At 46.5% G+C, this 22,058-nt stretch overlaps 1 protein-coding gene across 1 annotated transcript; it reads left to right on the top strand.

Moving 5' to 3' along the window:
• The first annotated feature begins 1,414 nt into the window (after nucleotides 1–1,414).
• LOC135822830 (uncharacterized) lies at nucleotides 1,415–9,432 on the top strand. Its single transcript, XM_065335669.1, has 5 exons — nucleotides 1,415–2,669; nucleotides 5,570–5,645; nucleotides 6,531–6,556; nucleotides 7,016–7,347; nucleotides 8,560–9,432. The coding sequence occupies exons 1-4, from the start codon at nucleotides 1,592–1,594 to the stop codon at nucleotides 7,342–7,344; spliced, it is 1,509 nt and encodes a 502-aa protein (XP_065191741.1). The 5' UTR covers nucleotides 1,415–1,591; the 3' UTR covers nucleotides 7,345–7,347; nucleotides 8,560–9,432.
• Nucleotides 9,433–22,058: the final 12,626 nt, after the last annotated feature.

The raw sequence follows: 22,058 nt of genomic DNA, 5'->3' as shown, positions 1-22,058 counted from the left end.
ATTGTGAGGTTTTGTGTGAAATTTTAATTTTCGGCTATCACATTTCGTTAATTTCTTCCTTTTTGACGGGGTCCATGGACTAGAACACAATAACTTTTTTTTAGAAAACTGCCATAAAGCAGTTTTTATTGCTATAATTAATATTTAGTGCTCTAATAGTACTCTTGGCTAGCATGCCACGCGAGCGTGACTCCTGGCATGGTGACTGCTCGCTAGTCGATTATAGTAGTCACTGGACGGCGCGTGTAGGGACTTGCAGGGGAAATCCCGGGGAGATCATTACGCTGAGCTGAAAACTGGACCCAAACCTAGTCTAGCTAGAATCAGTACTACAGTTGTGGCAAGTGAAATCCGACACTTGCCATAGGGGACAGCGCCTCAAATGGACATCAATGATGTAATGCACTGCACCTAATTTGTACTATAGAGCCGTATGCATCCCAAACAGGTCGAAAGGTCACAGCTTAGATACACACAGTTCACAAACATGGTACACATAAGGAGTATTGGTATCCAATTCCCATTCATTTTGCCAGCACCTTTTGAACCTTGACTGTGATGAGTACGAATTCTGTCATCAGACAGATAAAGTTGTATGCAACACATGTACTGTACGTATGCAGGGCTGCAGAGGCTGCAGGATGCACGGTGCAGTCCCTTATGCCAAGTGTCGGATTTCACTTGCCACAACTGTACATACTGACTAGTAGTACACTCATGTACTAATCTTACTACTACTACCGGTACTCAAGTCAAGGTGAAGAGCTAGAGGCGTTCTTGAATCTTGTACTGTAAGGGGCCGTCCGTAAATATCGATGTTTTTTTAGAGACGATATTGGTGCGTCTGGGGGGGAGGGGGTTTGAGCCATGTGCGTCTTTTCGAGCATCAGAAAAATATCGATGTAAATATCTGAAGTTTCGCCGATCCCTGCACGCGGACGTCTAAATGGCTAGACAAGAAATGTGAAACCAGCTTCCGTTCGCGGAGCTAAAACTCGCGACACAAGAAAAAAATCAAAAATTGGAAGCTGTACGCCCATGGCGAATTTCAAGAGCAAAAGAATGAGCTATTGATTGTGGAAATCGGCCGAACGATGCCTGCAGGAGACCTTCTAATGCAGCACAAGAAGGTTGCTGGCCACAAGTGTTCTCGAGGGCGACCAAAACAGTCATAATGCTCTCCTTCTCAATTAGACCATATAAATACTGCAAACTTGCCATCTTGGGTTCATATTATTGACAAAAAAAGGAAAAAAAATGAGCCGCTGATCCAAAAATATTGATTCCATGATCTAGATGTACATGTGCGTCTTCTGGGGGGAGGGGGGGGGGGTCAAGGGAGAGAAGCACCAATATCGTCTCTAAAAAAACATCGATATTTACGGACGGCCCCTAAGTTGTAGATGTACCACAAGAAAAAATTTCGGCTTTCCCGCCGTAGCCTTTGCGTACCTGACATGATTGTATTCTCCTCCACTGGCCTTTGCCTGAATGCAGGGAGTTAGAACAGTGAAAATATCCGATCAGTATCACAGTCATAATCTACAGACAAGCGATTTAGGAGGCGCTCGAGGATTGAGTAAATATTATTATGTCAGGGGCCGCAGCTACCGGCGGGGAGGAGAAGGTCTTCAATGCCGAAGATAGGAGGGTTCGAGTCCTGAATCCTAGGAAAACTCCCGCCGGGGCCGGGGGTCACCCAGTTCACGCCTCCATTTTCCAAGTACGTTCAGCGTGCCAAGCTTGCAACCAGGTAGCGCCTGCCACGTGCTTCATGGTCGAACAGCTCAACAAAGGCGCTCATCCCTGCTACTATTTCACGACTGCCGCACACGTTATTTGTTGCAGCGATTGTGGAGAGTATTGTTGGATTCAGATTGTGTACGAATGGGATCCCAAGGATTCCAAACCCAGTAGCACGTTCCTGCCGGATGAAACCTTTGTCGAGGAAAACAATGACCGAGGATGGCTGCGGGTGCCCGAAGACTACGTAAAGAACTGCGGAGAAGGCAAGGGAGACTGGGATCGCTATCTGTATGATTATGGCATTATTGCTCTGCGCAAGGACAACTTGGAACAGAGACTAAAGGATGAGCTTGACAAGCTGAGCGGTGCAAATGCAATGGTGCGCAAACCAATGGCTCAACAGCCGCGTATGGAGTCTGTTGACCAGGCGTTCCTGTGTGGGTTTCCTGGAGAGGTCAAAAAAGAGGCGGTGCGAGGTCACATGTACTGGATGCCCGTTGACAAAGCCAAGAAAGCTGAACCGCTACTGCATGACATCGGCTTTAAAAAGCGCAGAGGCCAGGAGAGAGAGACATCGGCACTGTTTGCCATGCCGCAACGTCATACGAATGACGGTGACGGCGACGGAAACAACAAAAGCAGCAGCAACCAGGATCTTGTTGTCAAGCGACTCTACCGTCACTACATTGAATCAAGCGGTGGACAGAGCGGCTCGCCCATATACTCCTACAACGATGAAGAAAAGGAGTACGTCGTTTACGGCATTCATGCCGGATACTGGCGCTTTGACGATGCCAAGTCAAATTTGTACTGCAATGTAGCAGTGCGGATCCAGGAGGTCTACAAAGACATGAGTGAGTGGATCGAACGGAAGGAGGCCGACAAGCACACTGCCAAGCCAGCTCAGAAACATTCCACAGAAAGTAAGGTTCATTCCGTGAGACATGAGACTACTGCTAAGTAGTTCAAAAAGCTAGGACTGTTCTACAGTAGAACTTAATTAAAAAAAACACAATTACCACGAAAGACGAAAAGGATGACTGCGAAAGAGACGGCAGGAACAGTAAAATAGCAACAGCAACGACCACGACAACCACGACGACGACGACGACGACAACAACAACAACAATAACAACAACAACAACAACAACAACAGCAACAACAACAACAACAACAACTACAAAAAGAAAATTCACGGTTCGCGTGAGACTCGGCTGGAAGCCGGGCTTTCCGCATCCGTAGGAACGCCACCACCCTTCAAGGATCAAGACGCAGATTCAGCTCCTAAAGCGGTGGGAGGTGAGTAGATCAGCTCACCAGCAAGTGGTCAAAGACCGAAAATCCCATTCACTGCATCCATATTTTCCTCGTGCCAGGCCAGGAGTTCCCAATTAACTGTGGGTCACAGCACGGCTGGAAAAATGCTTCCGCTTCCAAGCAGGACTTGAACCTGGTACCCTCTGTTTCTCAATCATGATCTTAGACCATCACACTATGCCTGCCTGCACAACAACTACAAAAACTACAACAAACGTGCAGCCACAATCTCACCCTCTTACCCAATAATTCCGGATTCCCACTAGGCCGATTTTGCAGCCGACATGGAATTGTATGACAAAATCGTGAAGATCGGTGCAAAAATTTGCCTGGTGTAAGGTTTCGACCAATCTGCGGCGAGTCTCTTAGTGCTTGGATATGGTGGTGCGAGCCTCTGACCAATCACTATTGGCTTGTCATCATGACAGCAGAGAGTGTCGGTGCAGATCCTGAACTGGCTGCACTTGATCGCTACTTGACGCCAGCCCTTCACGCTGTTGACTTTGCAGCTCGTGTAAAAACGATCTCATTTCCGCTCTGGCGTCTACTACGGTCTAGCATGGCTGCCTACCATGCGTACGTGTGTCCACAGAGCGCCACAGGCCAGCAAGAACAATCGCTTGTCGTTCGTTGTGTGTGAACCGGTAGTCCGAATTATCCGACTTAGACAGCCGATTTCATGTTGAAGTCCATATCATGCCTGGTTTCTGCTAGGTCGAGATTTTGGCCGATCGTGGTTTATCGATTATGGAATCATACAAAAAATCCTCAAGATTGGCGCGAAAATAACCTGGGGTGGACGGTGATGTCGCATGCGTTTTCGACAAATTTGCGTGGCTTTGTGTGTATAGGTCCGATCCAGTTGGCCGATCTCATGTGGAAGTCGGTATCGGAGCGTCGACCAAAATATCGGACAGTGTGGACCAGGCATAAGAGCATCGGCCGAAAATTTAGCCTAGTGGGAACCTGATATTACCCTTTTCCCATTGCCATTAAAATTATACATGCCATAAAAGCCCCTGTATACGCCCACTCGAAATTACGCCCACCCTCCGTGTACACGCCCAGTCAGGGGAAGTCAACACTTTTGTTTCAAAATAGCGCCCATGCCCATGTATACGCCCAGGTATGCCGGAAACACCAGTACATGTACAGGTACTGGTACTCAATTCTTACGGCTAACCTCATTCCAAGTATACGCCCGGTTCCAAAATAATGCCCGTGCCCTTGTATACGCCCAGGAAATCGAGGCTGCTATTCTATACGCCCGGGGCCAATACGCGGGCTTTTACGGTGTTTCTATTGGCTACAATGTTTCCAAAAATAATTTTAAAATAAACATTTTTGTAAGAATTTGTAGCCAAGAGACCGTTTTGGGTAGTGGTGTATAACTGTGTGAAACATGAACTGTGGCTACAGTGGAGTCTGCATACCCTTAGGAACTATACATGTAACAAGCATAAACCATGACTTTCTTCCCAGTGCATAATATCTAGGCCCGCTCGCGAAACCAATTTAATACAGTCGTCCCTCTCTAATCCGGCACCTTTTGCTACGGCGTTTTCTGCTGGATTAACGAGGGTGCTGGATTTAAAAATACTGTCCTCTGACCCGGCCCTACCCAATTGCATGCATGTATCATACATGTACGTCAAAACGCAGGGTTTTTCCGTGTCGACCCAAGTATTTGGTGCACGGCTTTATATTCTCAATTGTTCTCCGGGAATATACACAGTGATAAAGGAAAACAGAGAACATGTTCACATGTACTCTTGCACACACACGCACACACACACACACACACACACACACACCTGAAAATTTGCAGGACACTACTCCTTGCTAAAATAAGAAAGTAGGGTTGACTGCTTAGCCGTTGTCTCCTGGACAACATTGACCAGACTGGCCTAGCCTGGCCTGGCAAGGAGTGCACCTAGTACTGTACGATCGTACTGCCGGATTATGAAATCAAACTACGTGCAGTTTGAGTGATTCGTTTCAAAAAGTCACTGCCGGAGGCGGAATTCAAGTGCCGGATTAAGATGTAGGAATTGAACGAAAAAAATCGGTTTCGTCAGAAAGTGCGCCGGTTGGCAAGGGTTCCGGATTAACAAGTGCCGGATTAGAGAGGGACGACTGTACTGAATACCGCTGTTTGAAGATCTCTAGGATGCGTTAAACGTGAACTTACAGCTATGTAATGTAGACAGACCTTAGCGTTCAGTGTGGGCATATTGCTCTGCACATAATTTGTGCGTGAAGCACTTGGCTTGAGCTACTCTGATTGGCACTGTGTGTGTATATGTGTGTGTATATGTGTGTATGTGTGTGTATGTTGTGTGTGTATGTGTATGTGTATGTGTGTGTGCATGTGTGTGTGTGTGTGTGTGTGTGTGTGTGTATGTGTGTGTGTGTGTGTGTGTATGTGTGTGTGTGTGTGTGTGTGTGTGTGTATGTGCATGTGTGGGTATGTGCCTGTCCAATGTACTGGCTGTGTTGTTTGAAGGATTCGTTGAGAAGAAACAACCTAGCTATCTGTTTGGCACTGGAATCGAAGGAATGAAGAAATCGAAGTCAGGAACGTAAGTGTATGCACTGTGTAATGTGTGTGTGTGTGTTCATGCGTGTGTGTGTGTGGGTGTGTTTGTGTGTTCATGCGTGTGTGTGCGTGTGTGCGCGCGCGTGTGTGTGTGTGTGTGTGTGTGTGTGTGTGTGCTTGTGTACATGTGTGCGTGCACGTTGCGTGCCCCCGCGTTACTGCGAGGTTTGTGTGTATGTCCTGTTGTGGACATGAAAATCCAGTTGGATGACCGGGGCCGGCACCTTCAATGCGTACAGAACATTACGTGCAGTGCACATGTTGATCCGAAGCGACTAGCGCGCTGCAACGCATAAATGCATGTGTGTACCGTGTACACTCGGCTGCATGGCCAGTGCCCTGGGGCCGCTAGATGTGCGATCTGATTCCCATGTCCACGACAGTAGCTTGGTGGACATGATTATTTGTATGTACTGTACATAATCGTGAGAATAATGACTTAATTATGTGCATGTGTACGCTGGGCGGGTGTGTGTGCACTTATGCAGTCATGGCAACAGGTGTATGCATTTCGGTGTCCACTATTCATACATGCCAATACACGAGCTCGTGCATGCAAACACTAGTATTTGGTGCAGAGCATGTGAAAACGGCGCAGGCAGGCAGGCAGGCAGGCATAGTGGGATGGTCTAAGATCATGATTTACAGACGATGCCTTGGTGGGGATTTTTCGTTCCCAGTTTTCAGCCACAAATGATGTCAAGTTCGAACTTCGAAAGCGATTTTGTCCGTTTCAATCAAACACAGCTGAGTGCCCTTTCAAGTGAGCTGCACCATTTGTTTATCCTTTCAGATTCTGTTCGCCTGTAATAGCTGATAGATAACACATTTTCATGTCTATCTCTTCTCCTTTGCTGTGTGTTTTCAGTGAGGATGCCGGTAAACCTGACGAAGGTAAAGTATCTTATTTAAGTAAGCCAAGTTGCCAGCCATGGTGAAAAGGTGGCACCACAGACATTAAGACAACTCGTTGCTGTGCCGGTGTGGATGTGTGTGGTTGTGTGTGTACGTGTGTGTATGTGTGGTGCATGCGTTTGTGTGTGTGTGGGGGGGGGGGGAGGGTTGGCATGTATAAAAGTATACATGACATACTGAAATGGAGCCACATGCATGTAGCACAACAGTGATTTAGATGCCAAGAATCCTTGCCAGGTTAGCCATTGCCATGGTATAAGCGTACTTAGATGAACCACTGATGATGTACAGGTCCAGACTGGAGTGATGCACATCGACACTCTAGAACCTGCTGTCTGGGGTAAAATAACGTGTACGGCTGGCCATAAATCATTTTTTTTATCATAAATCATTTTTGTATGTTTGTTCATGTTTTTATGCCATGTATATCTTGCTTAGATGAGGACGAAAATTCGTACGGCGACCCATTCAAACAAAGTGCCTTTATAACCCATATCTCACCTTGGCTGGGCGCATTACCAGCAGGAACATTTCGTAAAATGGCGCAAGGGGCCGGGTTCTTTGCCGATCTGGAGCAGATAGACGACTTGAAGAGGATTGAGAGACGAGATGGACCACGCGCTCACAACGAAGAGTTGGTCAACATTGTAAGCAGCGAGGAACAGGCTGGCTACATCAAGCTGGTGAAGATCATCAAACGCTGGTGTAAATATCCCGACAAGGTCGACAAGATGAACCAGCTTCTGCCACGACGGGCCCGTGTGTAAACGGTAGGTTGCGTTCATTTCTTGCACTACCTGAATCCCGAATAAGTCATTGCAACATACGTCTCTTGTTTGGGTGTGATGATGCATTTCTCATCAGATATTGTCCCAGTTGTGATAGAAAGTATGTTGATGAGGTATCCGTTGTTCATAAATCAAGTTTGACAAAAGTCAAATTTTCTTTCGACTGGAAATTTGGAGCACATGTACTGATATGTACCATAATTATTTTGCGGAGTGTTAGCCGCACCTTAAAACACCTGAAAACACCTGAAAACTATTTAGAACGAGGTCTGTCTCGTTGTCCAGGAAACGACCAATCAGCGACATTCCCGCCAAGGGCCTTATCAGAGTTTAAAGCCCGCTCAATCGTTATTTTACTACTCTTGATGACGCGTCGAGGGCCTTGGATTAGTTTAAAGCCCGCTGAATATACTCTAACCTGGTGCATACAACTCCCTGTATGCATTATAGTACGGTGAAGGTAATGAACTCTGCATAAAATGTACGGTGTACTACTAAAAGCTACGCATTTCAGAAGTGTGTACGGTTTTTGCCTCCCGTATTCTTTCATCTGTACGAATTTCCTTTGTCAACAGCTTGTGGAAACATATAAAAACCGAAGCTCAAAGTCATTAGAGGTATCGACAAGGGGCCCTCAAGGCCCCTAAATAGCTCCACAAGCTATGAATTAGAATGAAGCTCGCAATAAGAGCCCAGCATTTCATTTGCTGCTTTTCTACTTTTAGTAGTCCTAAGTGGTGCTGAGTTACCATAACTAAACAGAAGAAAATATTCTTTCATACCACACCATGTCTCTCTGCACACAAACAACAAAACTACCCAATATAATGGTACACAAGCATAATAGAAGTGAGATAATGCATATAACCTCGTTCTAAAATAGTTAGTGCATGGCAGGGAGGGTCTTATGGCTTGTTTGTGCCCTTCAGGGTAGCCCTCGGGCCTACGGCCCTCAGGCTAACCTGTCGGGCACTAACAAGCCATAAGGCCCTCCCTGCCATGCACTAACCTATAATTAAAATTGTGTGCATCAGTGTGGATTTACGTGTATGTGTATATGTGTGTGTGTGAGTGTGTGTGTGTGTTTGTATGTGTGTGTACATGTGCATGCATCCAATCCATTCCGGCTACGGTGTATGCTATAATGTGAACGTCTTCGTGTTCGTGCGGTATTCTCTGTTTGCTCCGTCCCAGATGGAGGTTTCAAGCACTTCACTCAGCAAGTGCTGGTTCTCTCTATCTCTCTCTCTCTCTCTCTCTCTCTCTCTCTCTCTCTCTCTCTCTCTCTCTCTCTCTCTCTCTCTCTCTCTCTCTCTCTCTCTCTCTCTCTCCGTGGTGTGTTCTCTATATTACTGACTGGCTATGCTGTTCATCAAATCCATTCTTCCTTAGTCATTTTTACCAAATTGTAGCAGCATTATGTTATGCTTGATCGCTACCGCACTAAATATTTCCTTCCTCTATATAAATGTACTCGCCCCCCCCCCCCCTCACCACCCTTTGTCCCTACTCCTCCCCAGTTTTTGGTGCACTGAAGTGTCGCTGAAGCCGAGACCTCAGGTCGGCGGAGATGCTCCAGTTTCACCACCACAGTTGCGTCTGCAACCACCTCTATCATGCAGTATTCTGTTCTGGAGGTTCGTGGTTTCTCGTAAAAAAAAAAGAACTAGTCCAGTAGGTTAGACAGTAAAGACAGCTAATTGTAGAGGACCACACCAGGTTACTTTGCCCGTTGCAGAATTACTACTTATAGTCATGCAGATACTTGAAACTTTTCTTTTTAATTTTATGAATGCATAATATTGGAATATTTTCATTATGCCGAGGTATACCGAGTAGGTTAGACTATTTTAGTGATATAAAATATTTTTGATCAAGTTCCTTCTTTTCGAAATTCCAGTCACTTATACAATGTCATGTACATACACAATTATTACAAAACGTAATTTTAAGTTTGCGCTTTCAGAATTTCATTTTCACTTCAATACTGTAACAGTGCCATGATTTCAGTACCATTGGTAGTGGGTCACATGTTGTACAAACTCTAAAACAAACATTTTCTTCTCATCAGAACTTGGGTGTATAGTGCCTCGTCTACAAAGTTCAGTTTAAAAAAATTCCTTGAAGATAGAGTCAGCCTGGTAAATAACAATCTAGGTTACAACAACAACTAATGAATAACCACACATGACTTAACACCCAGTGACCATTTGACTACATACTTCAAGCTCACTAATAACAAGAAAGGATTAACAAGAGTGTGCAACTCCGGATCTCTTCTGCACTATCTGCAGATACCCCGAATTTTTTGTTGATGTCACCTTTTTTCAGGAAAACGTGCATTTTGCCGCAGAGCAGTGTGAGAGCACGTGCTGGGCACCGGCCTTGTAATGTAAAGCCCGGCCAATTGCACGAGGACTTACTTTCCAAAAGACTCGCAGCGCATGCGTCGTCGAAAAGATTACGTCAACAAAAAAATTCCGCCGCGGGCCAACCCATCCCGGAGTTGCACACTCTTGTGTATCTACTCTTGCTAATAACATACTCCCGCGAATAGCGATGTTGTACTCATGTAAGATGGAGCACAATTACCAAGCAAGTGGCAACATGTCATTTCGTTCAATCTCCCAAGATTCCCATGACTAGACAGCACGTTTTCTCTGTCTGCGCTCATTAGGAAATGCTGGCGATAAAAATACAACAAAATTCTATTGTATGCAATATGCACTCATTTACACAGTACGCGGAGCACAGCGGACTACAGTCCATTCATAAAAAAATGGGTCCTGGCTCTGGCGAGCTCCCGTATTTGGCGATTTTTCGTGATTTCATCGTACACAGTGCAGTGCTGCGAACTTTGAAATTTGAAAAAGGGTCCAAAAAGGGTGCCTGAACTGGGGTTCGAACCGCAGAATGCACTGTTGCAGGCGGGGTCAAACGGCCTGGATTTTGATGGTTTTTCCCAATTCAGTGCTTTTGGGGCAAAACCTGGCCGAAATCCTATTCTTGCTATGGCTTGCTTTTTGGACAAAAAAACTTCAGAAACATAATTGGAAGAGGATTCCATATGGGATTGCAGAAAAAAATTCTAAAAAAACTCAACGTTTGACCCATTTATGGCCAAAAGCTAGAAGTTCATTTTTTTCTGAATGGACTGTAGTTATACACCCAAACAGAAGAAAAATACACCCTGCCCACTTTGAAAATAATAAAAAATATGCTGGGTAAGTAATTTGGATGTGTGCACAATTTCGACAAATTCGAAAGGGCTACTGCTGGGCCTAAATACCATGGTCAAGATTGTATGGTTTTCGGTCGAGCAGTCGAAAGAAATGTGTCTCACTTGAACACCAAGTAGAGCTGCCGCTGTTGTGCCAAGGCCCATTGGCGCATAGTGTGTATAATCCAAATCTACATGTATGGTGATGGGTCACTGCTGGCGTTTGTGCTCTTGGACAGTGCAACGCTGCGTGAAGATAAGTTGTGGCTCCACAATCGCTGAGAACGCTAGTGTGCGTCCATGGAATACTAAAGCACAACAGGCGCGGCACAGCTAACGCCCACTTGCATGAATCGGTCGACAGTGGTGGCGAGTGCATTCTCCTTCCTCGGTGAACACTGCTGGATACCCTGTTTGATGATCCACCAAACACCATCGGTGCAGGCCGCGTTTTTCGGAACCAGCGATTTGGTCGTCCACCAACAATTGTTTCTCACTTGAACACTCTGTAGAGCTGTCGCTGTCGTGACAAGGCCGTGTATACTCCAAATCTACATGTAGGATGAAGAGTAACAGTTACTGCTGATAATGAAGTTTGCGCTCGTGGACAATACAACGCTGTGTGAAGTAAATTGTGGCTCCACAATCGCCCAGAATCCTAATGTGTCTCCATGGAATACTGAAACACAATAGGCGCGGTGCAGCTAACGCCCAACGTGGATGAAACGGACAACAGCAGCGGCTAGAGCGTTCTCCTTCCTCGGTGAACACTGCTACAAGACATTATGCTTGATGATTCACCAAACACCATCGTTGGAGGCCAAGTTTTCCGGCACCAGCGAGTTGTTCGTCCAGCAACCTTCTTTTTAGTCTTTCTTCAACACTTCGTAGAGCAGCCGCGCAAGGCCTTTCCTTCACGTTAGGGTAGCGATCCTTCCTATAACGCTATCGCCATTCATTGTTACTTTTTACTACAATGACACTTCAGTAGTGTTTCTCCGAAAATAAAGTCAGCTGCCATCAGGCACAGAGTCAGCGCTCACCTAGTACCTAGATATATTATAGGCCTAGCGCCTAGCAAGCACCTGGACTTGTAAAAAAATTATTTTTACAATTTTTTAAAAAGTATTTTGCAAGTCTTCAATCATGTTTGCATGTACGCGCTATCCAGCCATGTGGCGTGAAAAGATTGCTTGATGAATGTTGTCGTGATCATGAAAGGACTACAGTACAGTAGGTACTACGACTAGGTAGCGCTAGCGAATCCGCGGACGTGTCTGACACGTGAAACGAAACGATTTTTATCTTAGTCCTTCGCTTTTCGCAGTTGCACGCGGAGCACGGAGGATCAGTCAACGAGTAGATCTACGTCACGTGGGCTGTTGTCGGGAGGATCTAGGAGTGCATTATTGACCCCTACTAGTACTACCTACAAGTACATGTGTAGCAGGCCGCAGTCTCACTCTCGGAGGCAAATGCACTCGGGTCTCAGTGAACACACTGTTGACACTGTTGTTTATTACCGGTATAACTGAACTAAACTGAAGACTACATTGTAAACATTAACTCTAACTCTAACTCTTAACTGACATTTCTAACTGGCATTTCTAAATGAAGTTTCTAACTGAAGAGAAGAGAATTGTGAACAGCAGCTTTTATAGGCAGACAGCATAAGTGCTGCAACTAGGGTCCAGCGGATAATGCCGGCATTATACGACTACCCGAGCATCAGAGCATTATGGAGCATTGGAAAGGAACAAAACGAGCATTATGTGAGGTTTGAGCGGCATAACGAGTTTCATAGTGGAAATCCCAGGTTTTTGGCAACAATCGGCTACAATCATGATCATGAGATGTTGTCTGATGATTGGTTTTTGCCATAAAACTCTGAGTAACAACGAAACAGCCATATTTTACTCCTTTTGTGTACCTCTTGCGTACTACGCTCCGCCCATTCCGGGCATTTGAGCACTATGCATTGTACCGACGCTTGACTTTATGATTGTGTAGACACGTAACACCTTTAGCACTAACGTTACATAAATATTGCTACATGCTGTCCGCAGATTGAGTAACTATAAGTCTATTGCTACATAAAAACGTTATGATTGTAGCGATGTGGTCAGGTGAATGTATACAAGCCATTTGTGAAGCATGCCCAACCGAGGCCGAGGCAGTTCAAGTGACACAAATCCGGAGAAATTATTTATGAAGTATGAGTTACGAAGTCTGAAGAAAATGTTGAACGGCCTCTGCTGGGATGACGACTACACCATAGCTCAGTGGTTAGAGCATCGCTGGCTACAAGCGAGGGTCCCTGGTTCGAGTCCTGGTGGTGACAGTCAATTTTTTCTTCAGACTCTTCCCGTTTGTCTCTTTCCCTCAAACCAGTTAAAATTATTTATGAGGTTTCTTTTACTTTTAGAATAATGGAGAGCTATGGAGGAGACATACGCGAAGTGAATACCAAACAGACGAAGAAGAGTTTGCTAGTTGTGCCAGAGGCTCTGGCGATAGCATCTCTAGCGATACTGAAGTAGACACTGATGCATTGCTAAATTTGGACCAGGATGAAGGAGCGGCTATAAACAGAAATACCTCGTTCCAAAAGAACTGCCTTTGCCGAGTCCAGCTCAGGAGGCTCGAAAAGAACTACAATTTTTCATGGACTTAGAACCAAGTCGATTGCTCAGCAGCGCCTGTCTTACTTTCCTGACGAAGCACGTTCAGTTAGTTGTGGACGCCTGGACGATAGTAATGCCAGGCCTACGGTCAAATGCTATCAGAAAGGAAGAGTATTGTGGCAAGCCATACGTCTACACACCATCTCAAGGAGGAGATGAGAGCACAAGCAAAGGATGTAGAGTGGAAAAAATAGATTTTGACCACGTGTTTTCAGGATTTCCGCAAATGGGAGGGCTCTCCATCTGAGATCGGATCTCAGGAGCTGGCCTCATGTCTGGTGTTTCAGACGAAGACATTATTCAGAGAGTGGACGCAGTGACAGCTTGTCTGCAGGCAAGAATACTATTTGCCAAGATTAACTTCATCCCAACAATGAATGACTACCTGCAATAATGGTTTAATCTCTCACTACATGGATAATTAGGGGAAAGATTTGATACACCGACTATTCTTCCACAACCCTGCATCGAAGTTGGAATGGAGAGCAATCAATGGAGAAGTGATCATGTTTTATAGTGCTAAGAAGTGGTGAAGCTCGTGAGAGATAAGGTGGCAGCTTCAGATGCAGATCGACGATATGCATAATTTCCTGGAAGTTTGACAATGTGCAGACATTCTTCCATTTTTGTCCGGAACCAAGAGCATTATATCCCTTGCTGAAGCATTATAATCAGCATTATAAGGCAGTTTTTGGAGCATTATGGTTAGCATTATATGAACATTTTCGGAGCATTATCCGCTGGACCCTAGCTGCAACAGCAATGGTCACGGCAAAGCTCAGCAGAGAGAAGAAGAAAGGTCAAAGTAGATGTGTGGGCAGCAGAATGGGTCACTGCACAAGGAATGCTATTTGATTCTATGCAGAAGAAGGAGCTGAATGCGAGGTGAGCAATGGGCGTAAATGAAAGGCGGTTGAAAGTGCTGCAAAAGGTCTACAGTCAAAGTAGAGTGTACATGTATTTCTAAGGTCAATATGAAACATTGAATGCAGTGAGACTAGTTACTATGCATGTCATGCACCTGCAAGCAGCACAGTACTAATAAGAGTTGCAAGTGCGGAGTGCGGTGCGGTGTAACACTCGTGACCAATACATTGAAAGACACGCAGCTAATGTCTCTGCTTCGTTCAGGGAATTCAGAATAGGAAGTCTGCTGTACCACCCGCTCTTTTCTTTTTACTTTTAAAAGCGATTATTTGTAACATGGAAATTTGTTCCTTGGCTCACCATCTGAGTTCTTAAAGCTATTATTCATTTTCTGCTGCCCCCGGTTATTTCTTTTATTAGTATTATTTTCTTTGCCTTCGCTTTCTTGTTATTGGGCAACTTGCCCGTTAGAATCTGCGAAGTAAAATAAACAACAACAACAACGCTGCAGCTGTGTAAGTATTAGTTACTAGTGTGCCAACGCTACACTGTACACATGTACCGTACTCGCGCGATTAGAGCCCTCTCTTGAATAGTACCCTATCTCGAATAGTGCCCTAGTCTCCAACAGCCAGTGAATAATAAAGCCCTCTCTTGAATAGTGCCCCCCCCCCGGTAGGTGTTGGCGGATAATGCTAGGTAATATGGAATATAATGCTCTCAGTAATGCTCCACAAAAAGCCATATAATGCTCCAAATAATGCTGATAATGCTCCGCCGGATGGAATATAAGCACCTGAACCTTGCGGTATTGGGCTAAGAAAAACGCTATAATATTGCACCCGTGCTATGGTAAACATACTACAATATCAGGTAAACATGTACGCTAGGTACAAACACATACAGTCAGGTGAACATGTACGCTAGGCACAAACACATACAGTCAGGTAAACATGTACGCTAGGCACAAACACATACAGTCAGGTAAACATGTACGCTAGGCACAAACACATACAGTCATATTGAGGCGGCACAAAGAGAAGATAACAAGTCATCAATGCAATTTATACACGGATAGAATGTATGTTACCTGGCCTGCAAGGCAGTAGAACTGTTTTTTTGTTTTTTGTTTTTTTAAATTTTACTTCGCAAGTTCAAACGGGTTCCTGGCCCAGTTATATGAAAGCGAAGGATAGAATTTGCCAAAATCCTAATGAGCAACAGCATAGGCAATATTATCATAGAAGTGGAGTACTATGCGAGCGAGAATACTGAGAAGAAAGGAACATGTCAAAACCTGACGAAACACAACCTATTTCAGGCATACATAAGAAAGGCAGGCTAGCTTAAAATCTTGCAATCTGGATACGGTGCGCACCTCTCTAGGCAAACTGTTCCACAGCAATGCTCCTGCGGTGGCGAATCTCGTTTGGCCACACCGACTGCGAGCTGGCTGGCTGAGCAGACCATTGGCATGCTGATGGCGCGTACTTCTGCCGCTGCATGCTGCTGGGCTAGAGCAAGGCTAGTGGAGTCATTTAGACAACGCCAGATGAAGATCAGGAGCTTTTGCTTGAAAAGTTCAGTGACGCGGTAAATCGAGTTGGCAGCCAGCAGGGGCTGCATCGCGGAACATGGCGGGCTGCCATCAATGCATCGGATCGCCCGATTTTGCATGGCTTGCAGACGCTGAAGTTGGGTCACGCGGAGGGCTGCAGAGAAGCTGCAGGCACCATATATCATATCCGGTATGACAATAGCCTTTACATATACCTTGCGCGAGCTGCGGGAGAGGCATCGACGGGCTCGCCACAAGGCGCGTATCTTCCTCGCAACTTTGGTCACTATGGCGCTGACGTGTACATCCCAACTCAGGCGGTTGTCAAGAAAGACACCAAGATACCGCGCAGACTTCACTATCGGTAGAGAGGTATCGCAGCACACGATAGAGACCTCAGGCCCGGCATGTTGCGGAGAGATAGTCATTACCTGGCTTTTGGAGGCATTTAAAATTAGGCCGCGTGACTTAAGCCATATGGCGAGATCAGTGACAGCTGAAGAGACGGATTTGGAGACTTCCCCAGCGGAAGCTTTTGAATCATACAGAGCAATGTCGTCTGCGAATTGCACGCTGGGTATTGGCGATGAGACCGATTTCACATCACGGGTGTAGACGTTAAAGAGAACAGGCCCCAAGACGGAGCCTTGGGGCACACCACAGGTGCAGTCAAGAGCACGACTTGTGGCCGAAGCGACTGTAACTTGCTGCCTGCGATCTGTCAGGTAATTCGCGAACCACTTCAGGGCGACACCAGAGATACCAACGTCAAAAAGGTCTTGGATGAGGATACCATGCCGGACTTTGTCAAAAGCCTTGGACATGTCGAGGAGGCACAGCCCAGTTACCAGACCACTGTCCTTCGCCTTCTGCAAGCTGTCCGTGAGAACACAGAGGGCATCCTCAGTGGAGCACTTCTTCCTGAAAGCAAACTGAGAATCAGGTAGGGCATTACTCAAGTCTAGATGGCGAACTAGCTGACGCTGCACCACTCTCTCCAACAGCTTTGAGACAACTGGAAGGAGGGAAACAGGGTGATAATTGGTGGGGACTGATGGGTCCCCGGTCTTGTAAAGCGGTACAACGGTCGCCAGCTTGAACGCCAAAGGAACCGTGCCAGTACGGAGGGAAGTGCAAAACAGTACTGCTAAAGAGTATGCCAATAAATCGGAACACTGCCGCAATAGCGAACCCGGTATGCCGTCAATTCCCGTAGCTTTGCGAGCATCTACCTGCTGAAGGAGACGTTGAACGTCCGATGGAGTTACAGGGGAGAACTCGGTTAGGGAGGCAGGCCCGTTGGGGCCACACGGAACGCCGAGATGGTCTGTTGCGAGTGGGATTCCTGCTTGCAACATAGAACGCACAATCTGGATCCGCCGCAGAGACTCGGCTGAACTAACGGCCTCAGTAAGACCGGTGCCAGCTAGAGCCTTCCCAAGTCGTTTCCGATACGCCAAGAAGGACTCCTTGACCATCTTCTGCCTCTGAGTTTCCCTCTCCAAATGGGACTTTCCTTGTTTGTGTCTCGCGGTAGCAATATGGGATATGTACATGATTATAATCTTCTTCCCTGACAACGTTGTATGGCATGCCAGGCACACTAACTTGCTACAGTCGCTTTTGAGCGGCTCATCTGGGAACTCCCGCACCCGTGTTTCGGCACTAATGGCCACTTCAGTTCTCTGTCGATGAGCTACTCACGTCCTCAAGTTTTGGAAACATTTTCAGACTTAGTAATAGCTGTTTTCTGAAAAGACCGCTTCCTCGCTATCGCGGCAGGATCTGCCGTTTCCAACTCGACGACGTCACTATCATCAGAGGACTCCGCCAAAAGCTCATCTGGAGAAAGCCCAGCTTCCTCCCAATCCCAAGAACGGCATGGCGGCGAGCCAGCCATCAGCGTTGGCTGCTAGTTAGCTGGTCTTACACAATGGTCAATGTCCGGTGAAAGTCCAGCGTTACTCTTCGACAAAGACATGGATTCTTGCTTCGATGAAGAATGTTTTTTGTAACATTGTGGACGGTAACCGGGTAAGGTCTGGAATGTGTGTTGGTTCGGCGCGTTGTTACCTGGATCTTCAAAAAGTAGTTGCTGGCCGAAGATAGACTTCCGGGACCGGAAGTTTCTGCGAGAGTTTCCACACTGAGTCTGTGCTCATGTGCTGGACCCACAGCTAGCTAGCACTACTGCATGCAGTATACCATGGTATACTGGGCCTGGCACTGCGTGCCACGATCTGTTTGGTACATGCATGATGTGTACGGGTCGGTGGTCTATCCCTTGTTGAAGTAATACATCGCGTATAGTAATAAATGTAGCCAATCAAAGATCAACGCTATAGCCGATACGAATCTGCACATGACGAATTTATTGACGATGTGTGTAGATCTACAGTATTATGCAGTCATGTAGAACATCGTATAATGCCATTTTTGGCCTCGTAATGCTCCGGGTGGTGTATAATGCTCGATAATGCTCGATATAATGGCGGCATTATCCGCCAACACCTACCCCGGTCTTGTAACCAAGCCAATGTGCAAGTTTGGTGTTATTTTGCTAATGTTTTTGGCCATTGCTTTGCACTGGTGTTTTCAGGAACAAAATCGCAGGTAGGGACCGGCGGATTCTGCTCGAAAAGGTTGCAGATTCTACCAAAAAAGTACCGAATTCTGCCAATTTTTCTGCCGGAAGAATCCGCCGGCCCTTAAAGGCCTAATCGCAGGTCTTGTTCCCGGTTCTGTGGTGTCGTGAGCGTTTTAGGCTCTGTTTTTCTTTGTTTTATGCTGGATGACGCAAATGTACCAGCAATGAAAAAATAGTGCCCTCTCTTGAATACTGCCCCATCTGTGATGGACATTCAAAAAAGAAGTTGAACTCGGATGGTGCGCCATTATAGTTATGATGAAGAAGGAAAAGGACAAAATGTTACGAGTTGTGACAAACTGTCCACCAACGTAACCAGATCATACAGTCAGCGAGTGGGACAAAATAGCACAAAACTGACAAGGAATACTGAGACATTCGGCGACCAGTAACTTTCGCCATTCTTTGTTGCCGTGATGCGTAGCTCGTGCTCTTCTTCGTTGCGCTTTCCTTCCCCTCTTGGACTTTTCCGAACCAGAGCCTTCCAAGTTGGAAGGTTGTTGGTTTGCGCCTTGGAGAAATGTTGGAGCTACGTGTAGGTGTCAGGTCGCCGAATGTCGCAGTACTCCTTGTCAGTTTTGTGCCATTTTGTCGCACTCGCTGACTGTATAAGATCTGGTTACGTTGGTGGGCAGTTTGTCATAACTCGTAACATTTTGTCCTTTTCCTTTCTTCATTGAAAAAAATAGTGCCCCAGGGCACTAATTGCGTGAGTACGGTATATATGTGTGTGTCCGTGTGTGTGTGTGTGTACATGTACATGTATGTGTGTGTGTGTGTGCGTCTGCGTGTGTGTCATGGCTCGGCATAAGTGTCTGGAGGAGCGTGCGCGGCCTGTGTCTGAGCAGCGGGGTGCCGGTCAGTGCGGGCGGTGTGGGCGGTGGCTGAGAAGCCGCGGTGGCTTGGTCCGGCATGTGTGTGCATCAACGGTGGATGCCGCAGTACCACCTGGAACTACGGGAGCGTCGGCACCGGCGGAGGGATGTTGTGCCGCGCATTGTGACAGGTGTGGTCGCTGCTTTCGCGGTGTCCGGGGACGGGGAAGGCATCGCTGTTCAAGGGTGGCGCATAGACCAACAGCAGAGGAGCGCTCAGCCTTCCAGCACGTGTGCATATGCGGCAAGCGGATGCGACTACCCGTGCACCTGGAGCGTCATCGAGCGTCGTGTCCTCTCTCTCTCTCTTCTCAAGTTTCCCAGTGATGGGATCACGTGACCCTTTTGCGGCAGTGACTCTACAGGACAGGACAGGACAGGACAGGATATGTGTGTGTGTATGTGTGTGTGTGTGTGTGTGTGTGTGTTTGCTGATCCCATGAGTATACTACCCATGTGCAGTACGATATTTAACGGATCCTTCGCTCTCGCAGCCATTAGTGGTTGCAGATTTGCTTTGCCACCGGAAATGGCGTGGTGGTGATTGCTTCAAGGACACTTTCAGGCGCTTGGTGCCAATTGTGAAGCCGTTCATTGACGAAATAGCTAGTGTTGACGACTAACGGTTGTCAAAACTCACAAAAAACTGACATCTTGCAGCGTAGGTGTGCTTCTTCCACTTGATGGAAAGTCGGGTGGCTTGAAGCCTAGCACCGTCATTCCATAAAGGATTATCTTGTGTTCCAAAACCAATAAACTCTTCATTCAAAGCATCTGCCCCATCCACAGAGTCAGAATACAGTGTTGCAACCACTGAAAGCCGAGGTACAGTCATCTTGCTGTTTCCTTGGGGAGATGGAAGCGAGTTCCGGGCAAACTGGAATAAACTTGGACCGTTGTAAGCCAGGATGTATTTAGTTACGGATGAGATGTACAGTCGACGGGCAGTTGGAGACATATTGCTAGGAACGTTGTGCTCTCGTCTGTAAAGTTAATAGCGAAGTAGTCTGCCGAGGGAAACTCTCGGTACACACTCCACGAAACTCGTTTTTTTCTTTGTTTGATGTCGGAGGGTACTGGTCAGCCTGGGTGGGTTCACATCCACCCGCTTGGCAGCTGATGGCTTCCGCCTGGGCAGAAATCTTGAGTAGATGCAATGGAGGACAGAGTGAAAGTTGTCCACAGGTATGTCCGAATCACACCTCTCCAGGCTCAAACCTGCTGACCAATGTATTTGGGACATGGCAGAATTCGTGCTCTTGACAGCTTTGCTGTCTAGAGCGGAATCCAAAGAAAAGACACTAAAATCAGGAACATCCAGGTGAGTCGAACGTTCATGACGAGAACGATATGATTGCAGGCATTTCTGGACTGGCTGCAGTAGTAACAGTAGCAATGCCGACAACAGCGATAGAATGATCGGATTGCCGACCGAGTCGTCGCTGAGTGTTCGCCTATGCGCCAGACGCTAGTCGTTGTACAGGTCCCAGCTAGCTATGTGAGTATCACCAGCCATACATCTACATGTGTACTAGGCGACATACGTAAATAGATGATAGTGGTCAGAGAAGCACTGATGGCTGTTTGCAAGTCTGATCTGAAGCCAAGATTAGAATAGAATTACTTAGAAGAAGGAAAGGAGCAAAGGTTTACGCCACAGTATAATAATAGAACAGTTCTCGTACAGTGCAGCGATGTAGTGCTAACCTTTCCATTTCTGTCTCTTTTGAGCTCTGCTACATGTAATGGTTGTGAAAAAAGTGGGAAAAGAAAAAACCCCGAGAGAAATGAAAGTGCACAACCGGATAGAGATGTGTATGAAGATGGGTGTATGTAAGTACGCGCATGCGTGTGCTAGTGTGCGTGCGGGGAAGTGCGCGTTTGCGTGTGGGAAACGGAATGCAAGCACTAATAGTTACTGAGCGGCTAAAATGCAGCGGTTGCTGCTTGAACGTTAGGAACGGAGTGACTGAGCGGAGCGGACAAAATGCAGCAGCTACTGATGGAACATGGCACGCCACTGATTCTTGTCAGTGGCAGTGGCGCGGACCTTTGGGTGCATTGGGGTCCATCCGAAGGACGTGCCCTAGCATTTGCGTTCTGCGGCGCTTTACAATTGCAGATGCGTGTACTTATTGCCAAGCTGACGTCGGGTCAGAACGTGTACCACAATATTCACTAATGATACTGACATTCAACGACCTGACGTTTGCCTCGATCACGTCTTGGATACATGTACAGTTTGTACACTGACCTACAGACTTCCAGCTGGTCATAAAATTTAATTCCATTCATTCAAAGAAAAAGAAAAACATTGAAAAAAATTCAAAAAATGGACAAGTTTTCTTCGTACACATGATGTCATTGCCTTGTCAACTTTGACAGGATCTGAATCATAGATGTGTCAAGCTTGCGAAAGACTAAAGCTGTTACTTCACCTGCAAAAAAAACACATTTCGACACCCGTACCGGCCGTGTGTCCTGGACGTCTGTGCGTGCAGGGCCAGACGTGTGAGCTGGCTGGCATGCACGACAACTCCTACAATGTCATCCAGTGGATTGATCGGGGACTGCGCCAACAGGTCGTACAGAACAGCGCTTGATCCGATGCGACCAGCGCGCCGCAGCATGTGTGTACCGCATACCCAGGGCTGAGTGTCTCAAGCCTCTTGTACGGGCAAAAATGCCATCTTTATCAATGATAGAAATACAACTAAAATCCAAAACAATTTTAGAATGTAAAAAACTCAAAGCAAATGAAAGAACCCAAAGTTAAAGAAAAGAACCCAAAGAAAAGAACGCAAAGTTAAAGAAAAGAACCCAACCAGCCGCACATGGAGTA

This window comes from Sycon ciliatum, chromosome 8 (assembly GCF_964019385.1).
Source record: "Sycon ciliatum chromosome 8, ocSycCili1.1, whole genome shotgun sequence".
Classification (NCBI taxonomy): domain Eukaryota; kingdom Metazoa; phylum Porifera; class Calcarea; order Leucosolenida; family Sycettidae; genus Sycon; species Sycon ciliatum.
Note: the sequence above shows the minus strand (reverse complement) of the source record. Positions and strands in the feature narration are given on the sequence as shown.